The 19,264-nt window shown below is 42.5% G+C and overlaps 1 protein-coding gene across 1 annotated transcript in view; it reads left to right on the top strand.

Annotated features, from left to right (window-relative positions):
• LOC134381087 (NUT family member 2D-like) overlaps window positions 1-12,960 on the top strand; it is a 28,435-nt gene extending 15,475 nt beyond the window's left edge. The window contains exons 3-7 of the mRNA XM_063101150.1: window positions 10,792-10,931; window positions 11,316-11,382; window positions 11,448-11,661; window positions 11,926-12,042; window positions 12,502-12,960. Of these exons, the coding sequence (XP_062957220.1) occupies window positions 10,792-10,931; window positions 11,316-11,382; window positions 11,448-11,661; window positions 11,926-12,042; window positions 12,502-12,960 (997 nt within the window). The remainder of the gene's footprint in view (window positions 1-10,791; window positions 10,932-11,315; window positions 11,383-11,447; window positions 11,662-11,925; window positions 12,043-12,501) is intronic.
• The last annotated feature ends 6,304 nt before the right edge of the window (window positions 12,961-19,264 follow it).

Here is a 19,264-nt window from a genome sequence, read left to right as displayed (position 1 = left end):
TTTAGGTCTTTATCTTTTCCTAATTATTTCGCACTCTCTGCGTATTATTTTCTGAAAAAAATTAAGAATCATTTTTTGATTGGGAAAACGTTTGCTTTAGAAGGTTTAGGAAACACAACTATAATTAAAATGACTTCACAGAATTGGATATCATAGTTTTCATTAAGTATCAGTCTGTAGGAAACTGTAAAGGCGATATGGGGAATTGCAAGATAATCAGAAGCTACACTGTGAAAGTAAGTCTGGATCTTCTGAAGTGTACTTATTCATGCTTGGAGATCCACATAGGACAAGTCGTGCACCTACTAAGCTCTTTACTCTGAGTATTGTTCTTCTCTAGCAGTGGTCATAAAATGTGGGTACTTTTGAGCAGCAACAACTCCCATCTCACTAGAATTAGCAATTTTTCTCAAGGAACAAAAGAAACCATCTGAATTGCAACACACACCTCAAATTCAACATAATAAAAAATGATTTTTAGAAGCTGTGACAGGAATCCTCTCCTACTCACTGAAACAATATCACTAAAAATGGGGAGGGGGGCATCGCCTATTAATGACAGAGAAGTCAGTGAGGCAGAGTGGGAAGACAGAAGGGACGAGATGATCAAAACCACTTTGCTGCCCTTCACTTGGAGATCGCAAATTCAAAAAATGCAAGCCCACGTTAAAGAAAAAAAAAAAAAAATCAAAAAACTGAAAGCGTGTGACTAGGGTTACTACCGCATCGACTCTGGATGATTTTCGAGCAAAAGCAAAGCAGTGGGGATGTAGAAGCAGCAGCAAATCTCCCTTATTCCCCCACCCTTGATACGGTACCTCCAGATCTGCCAAAGCTACAAGATGTGGACCAGTGACTGCAGGAGCCAGATGCAGAAGGAGCAGACGCAGACAAGGTGGGGAAAGTCCAGGAGCCCCCCCCCAACCCATGTCACGTTGCATTCGCTTTCTGCCCTTGCTCTGCATCCCCCAGCACTGCAGTGTGACTCCACTGCAGTCCCCTCACTGCTTCCCCTCCAGACGTGAGCTCCTGGATGAACGGGATTGTGCCTCTTATTTCTGCTCTCCAACACCTACCAAAATGTGGGGCACAGATCAAACATTGAGTGTGTGCTTATTGAGTGAATGAGTAATGGGAATATTTAAATGAGAACGTGGCCTAGATTTCTACCAAAGACGACAGGGAAAGTAGATCTCAATGGTGGAGCAAGGAGGACTCAGAGCTACCTCCAGAAGAAAATAGGGCTGGCCAACTAGCTTAGGTGGTCAAAACATGGCCTTAAAATAGCAAGGTCATGAGTTCAAATTCCTGTACCCCCAGCCAGCCACCCAGGGGAAAAAAAAAGTGAAGCTCAGAACAAAATATGGTAATGAGAAAAGACTTTACATGTGGATAGTTTACGGGTTCTCCAGAGAAATTGAACAAATGGAATCTATCTATACATCTATCTCCATGCATGTATGTTTATGAGGGATCTTCAAAAAGTTCATGTAAATATTTGTATATCCTTTAATTCCACTTTGCACAAAGTTTTTGAAGTACCCTCATAGATAGATATAAAGAGATCTGCAGCTCTTTCTCTATGTATAAGTACATATGTATGCATGTGTATATATGTGTGTGTGTGTGTGCGTGTGTATATATAAAATAAGAAATTGGTTCATGCAATTATGGAGGCTGAGGTCCCACAATTTGCAGTCAGAAAGCTGGAGAAACAGGAGAGCCTACGATGTAAGTTAAGTCTAAATCTGAGTACAAAAGCAGGACGAGCCCAATTTCCCAGCTCACACACAAGCAGAGAGAGAGAGAGAGTTATTTTTTACTCAGCCTTTTATTCTACTCATACCTTCAAAGGATTGGATGAGGCCCACCCACATTGGGGAGGGCAATCTACTTTATTCAGTGCTCCAATTCAAATGTTAATCTCATCCAGAAACACCCTCACAGACATACCCAGAAAATATGCTTAACCAAATGTCTGGGCACCCCACGGTCCGGTCCAGTTCACACATGAAATTAACCATCACAATGTGTTCTATTAAATTATCAGAACCAGGAGGATAGGACAAAATCATATGTATATAGCTTTATTTCCATTGAAAATGTAAGAAAAATAACATTTTGGCTTAAACTTAGTAATTATGCTCTCTGATATAAAAAAAAGGAAATTGGACTGGGAGATCAGTTTATTTGCTGAAATTCCATATATAGATTCCCATAGAGAGCTCATTTGACGTGTCTGAAGTGTGTAAGTGGGTGGTGTGTACATAATTTACTAGGTGATATTTTTATAGAGTTAACCCAGCTGGGCCTTTAGAGAATTTCTGTAGGTGAGATTTAAGGGACATTTGACTTAAAAGGAAACATTTTTGTTTTGTTTTGTTTTGTTTTGTTTTGTTTTGTTTTGTTGGAAAAGTAGCCTGAAACAAACTTCATGCATTTGCTTAGGTATGGGCATGTGCATACCATTTCCTTAACATTACAAATACTTCCTTTTCCCACTGTGGAAATTCAGAAAACAATTTTATTCATACCTGTTGTGGGTATATGTGGGCATATACCTGCAACACGGTGTCTTGCACACTTTTTGAGTTGGCTAACAAAGGTTTTCATCCTTGGGGTTTTCTTCTAAGGACTTGGGAAACAGCACTCTTTAAGCTATTAAGGATGCTGTCAGTGAAACTTTCATCTTAGAGAAGACGAATGGATTCAGCTCACATGGGTCCTATAGTACATACACCCCTGATTTATACAACGTGGCCACTTACTGGCTGCATTGCTTTTTCCTCATGAACAGCACATGGAACGATGTGAGTAAAATAGCTCAGTGCTTCCTCCTGGCACACGCTCTCTTAGGGACTAATCTCTCAGGTCAGGAGAAGAAATGTGATCAGATCACAGAAACTTCATGCCTCCTACAAATTATCATGCTGCTGTTCTCACCAAAGATATCCAATAACTTAAGTTCTAATACAGTAGAGTAACTTTGCCACCTTTGTACTTTATACAAATAAAATCATACAGAATGTACTTTTCAGTCTGGCTTCTTTTGTTTGCATTATATTTCAGAGATTCTTCCATGTTGTTGCAGGTACAAACTATCATTTGTTCTAATTTATTGCTGCATAATATTCTATTTTATGAATATACAACTATTTATTTATTCACTCTGCTTTTGATGTACATGTGCATTGTTTTCAGGTTTTGGCTATTATGAATAATTGTATTCTGAACATTCTTGGACATGCTCCTTGGTACACATTTACATCCATTTTTCTTGGGTGTGTACATAGAACCGAAATTGTTGGCTCGTGGGATTTGGTATTTTTAACTTCAGCAGATAATGTCAAATGGTTCTCAAAGCCATTGTAATAATTTGGATGTCCTCCAGCAGTGTGTGAACATTTTGGGGGCTCCACAGCCTCTCTCGTTATTGGTTGTGTTTTTCTTTCTTTGTTCCTTTTGTTTGGTGGTTTCTTTTTTGTTTCTTTTGGGAATCTCACCATTTCTGTGATTGACTAATGATATGTCTTGTGGCTTCGTGTGCATTTCCTTGATGGTTAATGAGTTTGCACATCATCATCTTGAGTCTAATGGCCATTTGTGAGGAAATGGGTACCACTATGTTGGGCAGGAAGACCCTTGTTATGCTCCCAAGTGAACTAACAAACATGTTTTTAATCAGACAGGTATTTGTTCTGTGAAAGAATCGATTCTGTGGAATTGTTATCAGAGCTGTGTTGAAATGTTATGGATTATTCATGGCATACATTAAAACACATCTGAATGCATGCTTGCATTTTTCTCTCTCTCTCCTCTGAAAAGTCCTGGACAATACCATAGTTTGATTTAACAGGGTGTCCTCCAACCTCCTTCTATCAAGACATGTTTGTTTCACATATGTTAAAGGTAATTAATTAGGCTACAACTTCTTTATTCAAAACTTCACTTTTATAGGACTTTGCCTTGGTAAAGGTGTCTGGATTTAGATTTGACATGCATGACATGACTTCAATAGCACATTAACAGATCATAAACTGGGCTGCCAATCTCCCGCCATCACTGTGACCATCATGCAGATTTTGTAAACCTACTTAGCCGCTTATAATTTCTCATTTTAAAAATGAGAATAATAATATAAATCATTCAAGATTCTCATGAGTTCATATCTTTCTGAGATCAGTATCAGATATGTAGCTGGCACTCAGTAAATGGCATGGATTATTCTTCTAGCAGCTGCCACTAGCATCACTACTAATCTCATTCTTTCACTGCCCTTTTTAAAAAAATTGGCGTTCAGGGAGTATCTTGACTTCTAATTTCTAAGAAAATCTACGTCATATTATCCACAGGTAATTATTAGAAAAAGCAGCAAATGGTATCAGTGAAGAAGGAGAGGGGTGGGGTAGGAAAAGAAATTGGGCCACAGAAATAAGGTAACAACAAGACGTAGTAAGAGACGGGATCCAGACAGGAGTGGGGGTGGGACAGCTGGCAGAAAGCTTAGGTTTTGAGAAAACCAAGAGGGATAAAGAAGGGAGTTCTTTATCTTAACTGACTCAGTTAAGATTAACTCACTTAGGCAATTTTTGACCTCAAAAAGAGATGTTTGGGAGTGATTCTGACTTCAACAAGTTCACAATTGATGCTCACTGAATCGACCTCCATAGCTCCCACCAGGATTCAATGATCACACCTGTGTAGCAGGTATATTCCTCTACTGCATAATTCACTTAATCTTCACAATAGCATAACTGAAGTAGAAATGGAAAATTTCTTTGACTTGAATAAATATGCCTATCATCTCAAGTACTACTTTTTTTTGGTACCAGGTACTGTGGTAGAATTTTATTCACACTTATTAAGTCCTGACAGCAGCCTTGCCTAGGAAGACCTTGAGGGTCAGAAGGGAGTCACATGCTGCCCCAGCCACATCACCAGTGTGGGGGTCCTACACCCACGTGCTTCCCTCACTGTGAGCCCGGGAAGCAGGCTCTGTGGTGCCTCCACTGCGGGCACATCACTCAGTCTGCGGGCTTTCATTTCATCACATTTGAAATGTGGGGTTTAGCTCTAAGGGCCTTTCAAGTTTGAAGCTTGACTAACCATGTGAGGATGTTTGCTTCAGTGCACATTTTCTAAAGATGTGAGTGGTGGGAGAAGATGGGAGGGAGACATCGAGGAGAGGTCCTGGGGAGACATCATTAAGAAGGCTTGCCATCTGTCATGACTTCTAAATTAATTTTTTTAAAAAACAGAAAGATTTCATTAAAACAGTAGCAGAGCCCCTAGATTTAATTCTCACACAAAGCCTCATGCAAGAGTCACAAAATGAAACCACAGTGGTCACCATTCACACTAGCAATACATTAAAAAGCTATCTCCCAACTGTACATTCACCTCATCCCCTTAACACAGAAAATGTCCCATCATCCTTCTATATTTCAAATATTTTAAAATGTAATTATTTGAGACTAGAAAGAAGAGATTCTTTTCAAACTGGTGGTGAACTTGTGTTTAGAGGTCTGGCCCCATTGCCATTCCTGGGAACATTAATATGTCACCAAGAATGATGAAATGGGAGGAAATTATTTACAAGTGTGTATTAGGTGGGTATTTGAATGTGTCTGTGATAGATTTTGATTTTTGCTCATGAGAAAGATGAGCAATGACAAGGAAAACGGGTAGTGGGTGGGTGCTTTACTTGGGTTGGAACCTGACCTAATTTTGTTAGAATAAGAAAAAAATTAACAAAAAAACCCACATAGAGAATGGATAGCTTTATTAAAATTAGCAATAATATATTAATTTTCCTATTGATTTAGGAAGACTGAGGTTTCCAAGATAGAAAATAGCTTACTTATATCTTTCAAGTGACTCTCTTGATTGTAATAAAAATTTTCCTTATGTATACCCAGCTGATAGCCTTTAGTATTTTAAAACTGCCTATTAAACATATTCCAAAAATCAAATGAACACAAATAACTCTACAATTTAAATTAAATGGTAATTTACAATATCTGTTATTATTTTATCTAGGCCTCTGGGCTTGATTGAAAAGATTTAAAAAGTGGCATTTCTTTCAGATGTTAATATTATCATTTTAATCTTCTAGATTCAAAAGCAATTTATTTTCAAGTAAAGCTACTTTGAACTTAATTAAAACCAGACTGTGTTCTACTCTGTAGTTACCACAGATTCCACTCACTGGCACATAACCTTAGGCATAGATTTTTTTTCTTCTTCTATTTTTCTGCTTTAATGTATACTTTGTTTCTAAACTACAGCTTTTTTTTTTTTTCTATTTGCAAATAACATGTAGGAGCCTAAAGTAGCAATAGGTCTTTTGCCCTTTTTTGTATCCCAAATATTTTATTCCTGCTAAAACTAGAATTTGTATAACTTGATAGTATCATTAGTTTTATGTTTCTTTCTCACGTAATGTGAGTTCAATGGGCAAAATTTGTTTCCAACAGTGAGGATAATCATTGTCAAATGGTAAATTCATGATAATAAATCTTAAATGAATTAATTTTTTTCTGTTAAAATTTGTAAGGACTGCATTTCTTCTCATCCTCTCTTTTCCTTCCCTTCCTCTTTCCACTTTCCTCCTAGTGCTCATGTAATAAACATTTTGTTGTTCCTCTGTCCTGAGCCCTGCTAGGTGAAAGCTATAAGAAGGTTAGGTGAGATATGTTCCACTTGATAATGTCTCACCATCCCTCATACCTTCCAGATTTTTTGTAGATGGGGTCCTTTTTTTTTTTTTTTTTTTTCTTTTTGGTGGCTGGCCAGTAAGGGAATCTGAGCCCTTGACCTTGGTGTTATGACACTGTATTCTACCAACTGAGCTAACCAGCCAGCCCCCTAGATGTCTTTTATCTCACCATCTGCCACTACCCGTAAGGGTTGAGGATTGGACCAATTGATGTTATTCATAAGATGCTCCCATAATCTGGAATTTTGCTCCACAGATTATGTCCCTGAGTAAAGAGTTCTTCCACTAAAGCATTCTTCTAATTTCCAAAAAGAAGAAAAATAATAGATTTTTCTCTGACAGATATAATTTTATTAAAACTTTGGCATCTTTTTTTCATATAACATCTTATTTAGCAAAATGTATACCAAAATTACATATTCAACTACTCCAAGGTTGATCATATTCGTATTTCATGGTATTATTCAAAGAATTTTTTTGTGGGAGGATTGGCAAGGCCTATGAAATTAGCATTTATAGTTTTATCATATCGCTGTGGGCTGATTAACCAGGTGTTCAGGAAAGATACATCAGAACACATGTTCAGATCATCTGAACAGCCCAGGAACTGCGGTTTGCTATAAAGCCTGTGTCTTCACCAACACGCTGAAAGAGGAGAGGAGCCAGAATAGCCACAGCCCACAAACCGCATGTCCTATTAAGGAAAGGGTTTCCTGAGATGGCATCTATCAATGCAAATGATGCCAGGTAAGATCTGAGATGACTTCTCTATTCACTGTCTTGTGGATAAGAATTGATGTTATTGCTACTGAAGATATGTAACAGGTACCTGTAAGGTGAGAAATGCTGAATGAAAGAATGGATAGAAATTAAAAGGCAGAGCCTTGAAACTGACTGGAAACCTAGAGCCATAGGACATAAATTATTTTCTGACCATTTCTAGTCATCCACTTCCTTTTGAATATCTGGCATCTTATCTTTACTGCCATTTAGCCACCATCATTTTTATATTCTATACTGAAGAATCTCCAGTGAGTCAATGCCTAAGCTAAGAGATGGGGGCATGGTTTCCATCCTCAGCACAGCCTCTGGACAGACTATTTTCCTGGAGAGGCAAGGTGGATCAGAGGAGAGCCTCAGCCATATAAAGGTACTAATCCATTGGGGTTTCTCTCCTTTTATTTTCTGAATCTAAGCAATTTATCCTTTTTTTTTTTTAATGAAGGTTCAGATCTACTGGGATTTACCCATGTCTCTTCAACACTTTAAATTGTTTTATAATTATAAGTGGAGAAATCACACTTAAATTGAGTTGGAAAAACATGGATTACAATAGTCCTTAAATTTACATTAGCCTTTACAAACAGCAGTGCTCACGAAAACCCAGCCACCATGAAAGAGATTGTCACTCGCCTATGGTCATAGGCAGTTTCCTTCTTCTTAGCAGCCTCTCCCTATTGCACAAGCTTGTTATGGATGTAGATATAATGAAAATGATGGGGTATTTTCCAAGTCAAATTTTTCTCAGTTTTTGAACATAGCATAGCAATATTTTTCCCCCAGAATTTGAGAGAAGTGAAAGTCTTCCAGCAGATCTCCATCTCCAAGTGTGTATAACATAAAAAGTAAGTTAAATTGCCTGAAGTGAAAGTCTTCCAGCAGATCTCCATCTCCAAATGTGTATAACATAAAAAGAGTTAAATTGCCTGAATAGAAATCCAAACTTTTCCAGTTGTTAATTGTGTGAATTGGGTCAAGTTTCTTAACCTCACTGTTCTTCAGCATTATTCTTTGTAAAATGGGTATAATATGATACCTACTTCAGAGGCTCATTGTGAGAATTAAATGACAATATATGTAAAGAACTCTGAGTGTATTTACTGTAGCCAATGCTTGCAAATGCTGCCAATGTTTATTATTAATATTTTACATCCTTAAAAGGTAGAACATTCTCTTGAATGATCCGGAGTCCTTCCAGTTGTAGATAAATATAGGTATAAACAGGTATCAGGTATCAGGTATCCTCAACAAGAAGTGAGTTAAAGTGCACTGAGAGAAGCTTAGACAAGTTTGTGAATTCTAAGGTGAGAAGGCAGAGGGAATGCCTCTCATGCATCCTGACAGTGCATGTGTGTGACAACCGCCAGGAGCAGACCCATGTTTATTGTGGAGTATACTATAAAGCAAACATATTTCACAGGGCCTAGTTTCTTGTAGTTTCAGGTTTAGCCTAACTTCTTAAAAGTACATATAGAAATGTTAACCTTGCAAAAGACAGGAAACTTTCCCCAGGCTAGTCTCTGTTGTAAGATAAAGAGTTGTAACATGGCAAGGTTGCTGACTCAAGGACAGACAAGTTGCTGAATGATATGCAAAGAACAAGGGAAGCTGATATAGGGAGAGAGAATGTTTGCTAAGATCAAGCTTTTGTTGGTGGATCAACTCAACCCCTTGCAAACTGCATTATGGAATGTCACTTTGCTTGTTTTACTGAATGTTACCAGCCTCTATTGTTAAACTTGTTAAACTATACTTAGCAAAAAACCCACCTATGTTCTTTTCCTGTAACTTCCTGGTCTGGAGAATAAGTGTAGGGTGAGAATCCGAGCTCGTGGTTCATTTCCCAAAAGGAAAGAATGCCTCTCTCTTGAGGGTTCTGGGAGATTAACCCCTTTGGGGCTTCTCACTGCTCAGAAGAGATGGGCTTTGAGTAATCTTTTACGGCTCCATCACCCAGGGGAAGAGGGGTGACAAATCCGTGGGAGGCAAAGCAACAGTTTATGTGTAAGTTCCGGCTGCTTTTCAAGACCTGAGAAACATTCTACATTTACTGTGAGAAGTAGCTTTACCTTATTGAATGTACCTGTTACTCACCTCAGATTAAAATTCAAGGTCTGTATCAAGCTTCTTGTAATAGCTTTAGAGGTCAAAAGCCCCAGGGAAAACAATACAAGGAAAAACATTTTTGTGCTACCCACATACTACTTCAGTTCACATTGTCCTAGAATTCTAACACATCTAACAAGACAAGAAAATACAATTTTTAAAAACAATAAAAAATGGAAAATAAGAAGTAAAACTGGCATTATTCACAGGAGATATCATTGTTTACATGAAAAAATCCTAAAGTATTTACAATACTAGAAGTAAGAAATGAATATAGCAGAATTGCAGATTTCTGTGCAAAATCCAATTGTTTCTAAATACAAAGAATATAGGTAAAAAATCTCTACAATAAAAACCACAAAATACTGATGAAAGAAACTGAAGACAAAAAAATGGAAAGACATTCCATGGTCATGGATTGGAAGAATTAATATCGTCAAAATGACCATGCTACCCAAAGCGATCTACAGATTCAATGCAATCCATATCAAAATACCAATGACATTCTTCACAGAAACAGAAAAAACAACACCGACATTTATATGGAACCACAAAAGACCTCTAATAGCCAACGCAATTACAAGCAAAAAGAATAAAGCTAGAGGCATTATATCACCTTATGTGAAAATACACTAGAGGTATAGTAACCCAAACAGCATAGTACTGGCATAAAAACAGACACATGGACCAACGGAACAGAAGAGAGAACCCAGAAATAAATCAACATATTTACAGCCCACTGATCTTTGACAAAGGCACCAAGGAACACACATTGAGGAAAGGGCAGCCTCTTCAATAAATGGTGCTGGGAAAACTGAATAACCCATTTGTAGAAGAATGAAACTAGACCCTTATTTCTCATCATGATCAAAATCAACTAAAAGTGGGTTAAAAACTTAAATTTGAGAACCCAAACTATAAAACTTCTAGAAGAAAACACAAGGGAAACACTCGAAGATGTAGGGAAGAGCAAATATTTTATGTATGGACGTAGGCCTTGATTCAGGAAGCCCCCCTGGCTGCTGTCTGCCCTGCAGGTGTAGGTGAGCTAGAGTATCCCTGCAACTGTGTTTCTGCCCTGGGAGCTGCTTCCCTGAGATGGGTGCAGCCCACCCGAAGCACTTCCTCCCCCATCCCTGGCCAGGCCTCCCTCTCAGCATGGCTATGGCTCTCCGTCTCCCTGCCAGGTTCATGGAGTTTGAGGCTGAGGAGGAGACGCAGCTCCAGAAGCTGCAGTGCATGAAGGGGCCCCAGGGCCTGCCTCCTCCAGCCCCGCTGAAGCTTGGTCCTCCAGGGCCACCAGCCCCCAACACTGTGCCACAGCCAGGTACGGCAACCATATTCCCACAGGAGCCTATGGCAAAGGCATAGGGGGGTCGGGGGAGGCTTATTCCCTCACCCTGTCCTTTTCCGACAATGGAGGGAACTTGCTCTTTCAGAGAGTGCAGCCAGCGAGAGCCTGGGGCTCCACTGTCCTGAGTCAAGAACTAGGTATTGGGCTGGTCCAGCAGTTTCATAGCTGGTCTTTGCCTCAGATGTCTAGGACCCAACATACAGTCTTTCCAGGAAGTGGGGGTGGGTGGGGAGAGGACCCAGAATCTCAGTGGCTCCAAAGTCTTCCCAGGTAACTCGGTCTCAGATGACCCACCTCCTGTAGCGTATCCTCCCACGGGGCCTGAGGTCCAGCCTGGACCCATTTCATGTCCCCCAGTCCTGCCCTTCCCCAGTGTGGCTGGAAGTGGCCGCTGCGGCCCAGCCATGCACCTGGCCTCCCTCCTGTACTAGGGTGTGCTCCTAGGAAGGCTGACCACAGGGCACCATACACTCACCTGCCACCATTCAGACCCCAGCAGCCACCCCAGGCCAAGGCGCCCAAGGAGATCCTGCCGGAAGCTGACCAGGAGTATGTGGACATCATGGAGGCACTGCTGGGGCCCGATGCAAATCAGGAGGAGAGCGATCTGGGGCAGCAGCAGGAGGAGGACGGGCTTTACCCAGACCCAGGTCTCCTGAGCTACACTGACAAGCTGTGCTCCCAGGAAGACTTCACCACCAAGGTGGGCTGGCCTGGAGCCCTGGTGTGTGGAGGGTTCTGGGGAATGGCAGTCACAGCCCCTTGGAATTCAGCTCTATTCATTCCTCAGCTACTGAGCAGTGTGTGTGTGTATGTGTGTGTGTAGCCGCTGGTGGCCACGAGTTAAAACAACCCTGCTGTGTGGACAGGAAAGAGACAGCCATTGCCTTCTGCTTCTCCTTCAGGTCCCCCTGGCTGCAGTTCACTCCCTGCCAAAGACACTCATGCGCCTTTCCTCCTGCTCCAGGTGGAGGCCACCATCCACGCCCGATTCCTGGCAGATTTGCTTTCCCCAGACCCCAAATTGGATCCCTTGTCTCTAACAGAGGAGCTGGAGCAGGAAGAAGGACTAACCCTAGCACAGGTACTACAAGAGAGTCAAGGACACCCAGGAAAGGGAAGGACACCAGGTCACCTGGGGAGGGAAGGACACCAAATCACCCACGGGAGAAAGGGACACCAGATCACCCAGGATAGGGAAGGACACCAGGTAGACCAGAGAAAAACGTGACCCCTGCCCTTGAAGCCCATGTGATTTTGTCTACTGTCACCCTGCTGGGGGTGCGTGGCCTCCTGAGGGGAGCTGCCCTGGGTGGGAGGAGCAGGTGCAGAAGAGCAGGAAGGAGAGGACAGAGCCAGGGAGAGAGGGCAGGGGGCGAAGCTGGAAGGAGGCCCAGCAGGGCACGGCACAGCCACAGTCCCTGCCTCTGATACCAAGCCAAGTGTCCTCTCACCTTCCCACCTCCTGCCCAAATTCAGAGTCTCCACCACCCTGCCTGCCCCACCCCACACCTGGGGCAGAGCCAGTGAGTGTCTCTCCCAGTCGGTGGAGAAGCGCCTCCTGGCCCTGAATGATGCAGGAGGTGTGCGGCCGCCACAGGTCATGGCGCACCCCGACTGGACTCAAGTCCTAAGACTACGGCTTAGCAAACAGCAGAAAGAGATGACCATGGCCCAAGCAGGGGTCAGTGTAGAAAGCTGCCCAGCACAGCTGGCTTCCCATGACCCTCCATGGTACAGCAGAGCCCATGCCAACCTGCCCAGGCCCAAGGAGCGTAACCTCTGGCCGGGCTTTCAGTCGTCGCCCATGCTGAGGGCCGCCCGGCCCAGCTCCCCTCCCCAGAGCCACAGACTCTCCTCGCCTGGTCTCAGAGGATCCTGCCCTGCCATGCCTGAGTGGGGCCCAGCAGTCGGCTCCAGTGAAGAGGAGGAGGAGGACCTCCCCAGCCTGGGCTTCCTCCTGACCTGCAGCACAGCCTGCTGCCCTGGGGGCTGTCCCTGAGCCCTGTCCCGGCTCTGGGGCTGGCTCAATCCTCACATCCTCAAAAGAGGAGGGGGGACCCACTGGTCTCTGGGAGTAAGAAGCAGCAGCACTGCAGCCAGTAGGGGCCATAGGCCAGCCTCTCAAGTGCCAGCCCGTCTGGACTGGATTTGACCCTCACTGCATCCTGTAGCCTGAGGGAGCCCAAGCCCCCCTACCCAGTACTGACCCAGCTGGTGCTCAGCCATGGGTAGCGGGGGGAGGCAGGATGGTAGGTTAGGGTGGGGAGAGTGTGGCGGCAGTTGGGGAGGAGTGGGGCCTGCATGGGGGGTAGGGTGGGGGACTGGAGGGGCCTAGGTGGGGAGGCAGCATGTTGGGGGCATTGCATGTAAAGGGAGTTGTATGTAAGTGTGAATAAAGGTGGTACTGTTGGGAAGTGTCCTGGGACTGCTGCCTCTGTTCTCACGTCTGTGCCGCTAAGTGGAGACAGGCCTGAGAGGAAAGAAGGATCCGGGAGGAGCCAAGCTCCAAGGACCCACCGGTGCTTGACCAACCCCTTCTTCTCTAGGTTCTAAGATCTGACTCCTGCCCCAGGACCCGTGTGAGGTCCCTGACTAACAGGATGTCAGCCCCCACATGCACAGCTGTGGTCATGGGGTGGGATGGCCCAGCAACAGTGGCAGGTGGGCAAAGCCGTTCAGCACCACGGTGGCCTGGCTCTCTGCTGTGGAAGGTAGGGGCCATGTCTGGGTGTCTCCTGCCTATCCAAGCTCACTGGTCAGCCCCCAGATGCTCCTCTGCACCTTTCCTCCCCTGTACCATGTGGGCAACATCCACGTCCCACCTGCCCCTGGGCCTCTGTGAAGGGTGAAGGAAGTTAACTCTTGCCAGTGGGTCACCTGGCTCTTCCCCTCCTATTCCCAGGTGGGTCTCCACATTAGAGAAGGGCTCAGAGCTTTGCTAGATTAAGATGGTGTGGTGTGAAGCAGCACACCATGGTCCGCAAGCCCAGAACCTTCCAGATCATGCCATGCAGGTCCTCACTGGTGCCATCCTCATGTGCACCCACGATTGTCCCTGCTGTCCAGCTCAGCACACACATCAGGCCCTGAGGAAAACGTGGGGAGCAAAGACTGGAGCCTTTGTCTCCAGCCTTCTGCATCTGCTCATCAGTCAATCACTGGCCAGCCTGGGCACAGGTCTCACAGGAGGCTCATAGCACAGGGGACACTGGGAGAGGGGTGACATCAAGACACTGCGGCACACTAAAGCTTTCTGAAACCTCCCAAAGTACTCATGTGGAGATTCTGGGCTGTCAACAAAAGAGCTTGGGAAGTTCCCACTTGGGAGCTCCCATGACCTGTCAGGACCCTCACCCTACACAGACTCTCAAGAGTCCCCACTGCCTTAGCATATCTGCTGTTAGGTACTTAATGAGCCGTTTACTAAATTCTGAGTTCTGATGTCATCGAGAATGCTTTATGTGCAAATCTGCGCTCTTTGAGTTCATTTTAGTCAGGTGTATTGTGATTAAGGCTGTACTGCTGATGGTTCATTTCCCACACTCATCTTGGCTCTTTGAAGAGCCGGTTCCCTCTCTCATACCATAATCCTTCCTTTAAAACATCTTAGTTCATTCCAAAGTTTCAGGGAGTTGCATCGGGGGAACTTGTAAATGTGTATGGTGATTTAAAAGATGTTCCTTGGCAACAAACACAAACAACAGAGAAATACCCAAGGTGAATACAGGATCCTAATGTTCCTAAAAACACAAATAGAGGGATTGGTCATAGTAAATTTCTCCTGCCTCTTGCCATCTGCTTATATAAAACTGTGCAAACACAGATTCTTCTCCTCATTAAAGTGCAGAAGGACAGCCTCAGAAATGTCAATGGCACAAGCCAACTTACAAAATTGGGACCCTGTGGGAGTCATCAGAACTGGCTGGGTGATACCAGGACATTCCCTATCCTCCTATCCCTGTGCCCTTCCTGGACACTGATCCTGGCTTTGTTGGACCGCTGGCCAAAAATATGGGGATCTGAACCCACTCATGTTTTTCAAGTTGTCACAGCTAGAGCGTTGGCCTGGTTGAACATACTATATGAGTATGTTTTCTGAAGCAAAAGGTTCACACTTTACTATGTCTGAACAGTTTTTTTCCTCTTTTTTCTATGGCTCCATAGTCTTGGTTGAAGTTACTTCAACGGGGCTATACTAGCATCAGCTGGAGAAACAGCTGCTTTCAACTGTCTTTTTCTTCCAGTAAATGCTTCAACAGAGAGACACAGGCTTTGATAAATTACCCCTTCGTTTGGTTCTCTCAGGGCCATTTCCATAGCAGGGAGGTGTCATATTCAAGATCTTATGATGTGGAGGACTCCACTCAAGACAGAACCGCAGGGTGGTCCTTCTCTCAGGAGAGAAGACATGCTGGCCCAGACAGCAGCGAGCAGCGGGACCCACAACTTTCCCCCTGCTCCTGTCTCTGTGAGCTTCTCCTCATAATCATGTCTCCCGCAGCCATAGGGTCATATTTTCAGGGCGTCCCTACTGCTTACTCTACAAGTGCAAAAGACTGAGAACTGAAACATGAAATTGGTATTCAAAAAGTTTACTTCAATTATACCTGAAGAACCTATAAAGAGGAACTAAGGAGGTAAAAAAAGTAACAAAGAAAACATAATTGCATTTTACTCTAATGTGTCAATAGCATAAGCTTTAACTTACACAAAAGTGAAAATGAGGAAACACTTGGAAATTAAAATGCACACTTCGGAACAATTCATGATTAAAGAGGAAGTCTCAAGGAAAATTTAAAAATACATAAAAGTGAATGAAAATAAAAACAACATATAAAATATGCTAACATCCAGATAAAGCATTACTAAGAGGAAAACAAATCATGCTGAATGTTTATGTTTGAAAAAAAGATAGGTCTGAAATCAATTACCCATGCTTTCATTAAGGAAACCAAAAACAAGTGCAAAAAGAAAAAAAAAAAACCTTTCAGAAGGAAGGAAATAAATATTAATATACTATGGCCAAGAGGAATTTATTCCAGAAACAAAAGCCTGGTTCAATATTCAAAAATCATTAATGTAATCTACCATATTAATCTAAAGAAGAAAACATGAATGGTCAAGAGTTAAGGCAGAAAAAGCATCTGACAAAATTCAACATGTATTCATGTTCAAAATCCTCAGTAAACTAGGAATAGAAGGGCACTACCTTGACTTAATAAACAACATCTACAAAAAATTTTACAGCTAACACTATACATAATGATGGAAGAATGAATGCTTTTCTCCTAAGTTCAAAACCAAGACCAGAATGTCCTCTCCTGTCACTCCTTCTCAATTTAATGCTATCGGTACTATCCAGTGACTCCCCAGGTGATGGCCCAGACAGTAGAAAAGGAAAGAAAGATTTACAGATCAGAAAAGAAGAAATATTATTGTCTGTCTTCACAGATGACATGATTGTCTACAAAGAAAATCCAAGGAATCTACAAAAAAACTCCTGATAAATGACAATATATTACATTATCAAAGACTAAGGATACAAGAGCAACACACAAACGTTAATTATGTTACCAAGCAAGGGCTCACTGCCCAATCTGCACAGAAGCCAATATGACAGCACCAGTTTTTGAGAAAAGAAGAAGGCTTTATTTCATGAGTTTGACTGGCATGCAGACAGGGGGAAGGCACCTCCGATTTTTTTCACCATCCAGGCCTTCAAGGGGTATTAGGCAAAACTGATTAGCTGGCTCTGAATCAGGCCATGGGATGCGGTACAAGTGGATTGGCTAGCTCTGAGTCAGGCCATCTAAGATGATGAAACATCTAGATGCTGGATCTTCCTTGCTGAAGGACCTCTCACTTCCAAAAAGGCTCTGGTATTTCAACCTCCGGCATTTGAGTTCGGCAGAGGGAAGATTTGGGGGTCGTATGTGCTCAAGGTCATCTGGAGAGCAAGGTCCTCTTCATCTATGCTTGGCTTACAACCTGCATGACAGCTCATAAAACAACTTGCAATAGGGAAAATAAACCAGGTTCAACTAAGTTTAGGCAATTTCAATAATACTTTCAAAGACTCTGTGCAAAGAATAAAAAGAACCTACGGGCTTAGAGAAACTATTTGCAAGCCACCTACTGACAACGTTTTGTATCTAGAATATATAAAGAACTCTGTCTTCTATCCAGAATATATAAAGAACTCTCAAAACTCAACAGCCAAAACAGAAACAATTTAAACTGGCTGGTTAGCTCAGTCGGCTAGAGTGTGGTGTTGGAAAGACCAAGGTCCAGGTTTCTATCCCTGTGCCAGCCAGCAAATATACAGACACACACACACACAGACATATAGATAAAGACAGATAAATAGGTAGATTTACCTACGTATAGATAACCAGATTGTTTTATGTATATGTGTGTGTGTGTGTGTGTGTGTGTGTGTACACATGAAACAATCCAATTAGAAAATGGGCAAAAAGAATTAAGAGATATTCTACCAAACAGAACATGTTTGGCAAATAAGCCATGAAAAGATGTTCAACACCACTAGTCATTAATGAAATGCACATTAAGAACATTATGAAAATTACCACATGCCAATTACAACAGCTAAATTAAAAATTAGTGACACTACCAAATGCTGGTGAGGATGCCAAGACACTAGATTTCTTATATATTGCTGGTGGGATTGTAAAATAATACACCACTCTGGAAAACAGCTTGGCTTTTTTTTTTTTTTTTTAAATAAACTAAGTATACTTAGCATATGACCCCGGAATTGCATTCCTGCGAGAAGGACCACCCTGCGGTTCTGTCTTGAGTGGAGTCTTCCACATCATAAGATCTTGAATATGACATCTCCCTGCTATGGAAATGGCCCCAAGAGAACCAAACGAAGGGGTAATTTATCAAAGCCTGTGTGTCTCTCTGTTGAAGCATTTACTGGAAGAAAAAGACAGTTGAAAGCAGCTGTTTCTCCAGCTGACGCTAGTATAGCCCCGTTGAATTAACTTCAAACAAGACTATGGAGCCATAGAAAAAAGAGGAAAAAAACTGTTCAGACATAGTAAAGTGTGAACCTTTTGCTTCAGAAAACATACTCATATAGTATGTTCAACCAGGCCAACACTCTAGCTGTGACAACTTGAAAAAGATGAGTGGGTTCAGATCCCCATATTTTTGGCCAGCCGCCAAGAAAAAACGAAAAAGTGTGCATATAACGAAGATCATGTTTTTAATGGGATCAGGGAGCTATGAAAGCAATGAGGACTCAGTAAACTAAAATTCCAGAGAGGCTAAAGAATTTTCAGGTGGACTGTCCATCACTGGCCATTTTAACTTCCTGGAGTGTTTGACACCTCTGCACATCAGCTAAACACCATCAAAAAGCCACTTCCACTAAAGCCAATAAAACACTTAGTGCTCAGGTGAGCCTTGATAACAAGCTGATAATTTGTTATCCAAATAACAGGCTTGGCTGGGGTATCAAACAGCTCAGGCTACTGCAACAAAATACCACAGACTGGGTTGCTCAAAGACTAGAAATTTATTTTCTCACAGTTTTGGAGGATAGAAGTCCAAGATGAGGGTGAAGTAGGTCTGGTTTCTTCTAAGGCCTATCTCTTTTGCTTATAGATGGCCGTCTTCTCCTTGTGCCCTCACATGGCCTCTCCTCTGTGTGTGCACATCCTTGGTGTCTCTTTCACTGCATGTCCAAATTTCTTCTTCATATAAGGACACCAGTCAGACTGGATCCAGGCCCACCCTAACAGCTTCATTTTAAATTAATCACACCTTTAAAGACCCTATCTCAAAATACATCACGTTCTAAAGTACTAGAGTAACGGCTTCAACATATGAATCTGGGAGAGATACAATTCACTGCATAACAGCTGGATATCTCACATGACAGCTGACACATTCCAGTACCACATCCTAGTTCTGGGCTGGACAGCTAGGCCGAAAGCTTGTAAAAAGCAGAGTGAAATCTCTAGTCTCTATGTTCTTTGGAAATAAAGACTCAACGGTAAAAGGGACCTACTTCAAACACAGTGTTGAGTCTCTCCCATGTGACATTTTTAACTATGGGGCAGGAAGCTGAAAAGCAGCCTTCACTCTCAGAAGGGCTAGATCTCACAGTCTTTCAAGGTGATTGATGATGGGAAGAAGGCCATGTTCTCAAACAAAGCCTAAGAGAATAATCCCCAAGAAAAGGGGATCAACTAAAGAAGGATTAGGTCTTATTTACTGCAATCCAGTTCCACTCAAAAATATATAGCAAATGAAATGAGATATCTCCCATGATA

This window comes from Cynocephalus volans, chromosome 6, assembly GCF_027409185.1.
Source record: "Cynocephalus volans isolate mCynVol1 chromosome 6, mCynVol1.pri, whole genome shotgun sequence".
Taxonomy (NCBI): Eukaryota; Metazoa; Chordata; class Mammalia; order Dermoptera; family Cynocephalidae; genus Cynocephalus; species Cynocephalus volans.
The sequence above is the reverse complement of the archived record's forward strand: the minus strand, read 5'-3'. Positions and strand labels throughout refer to the sequence as shown.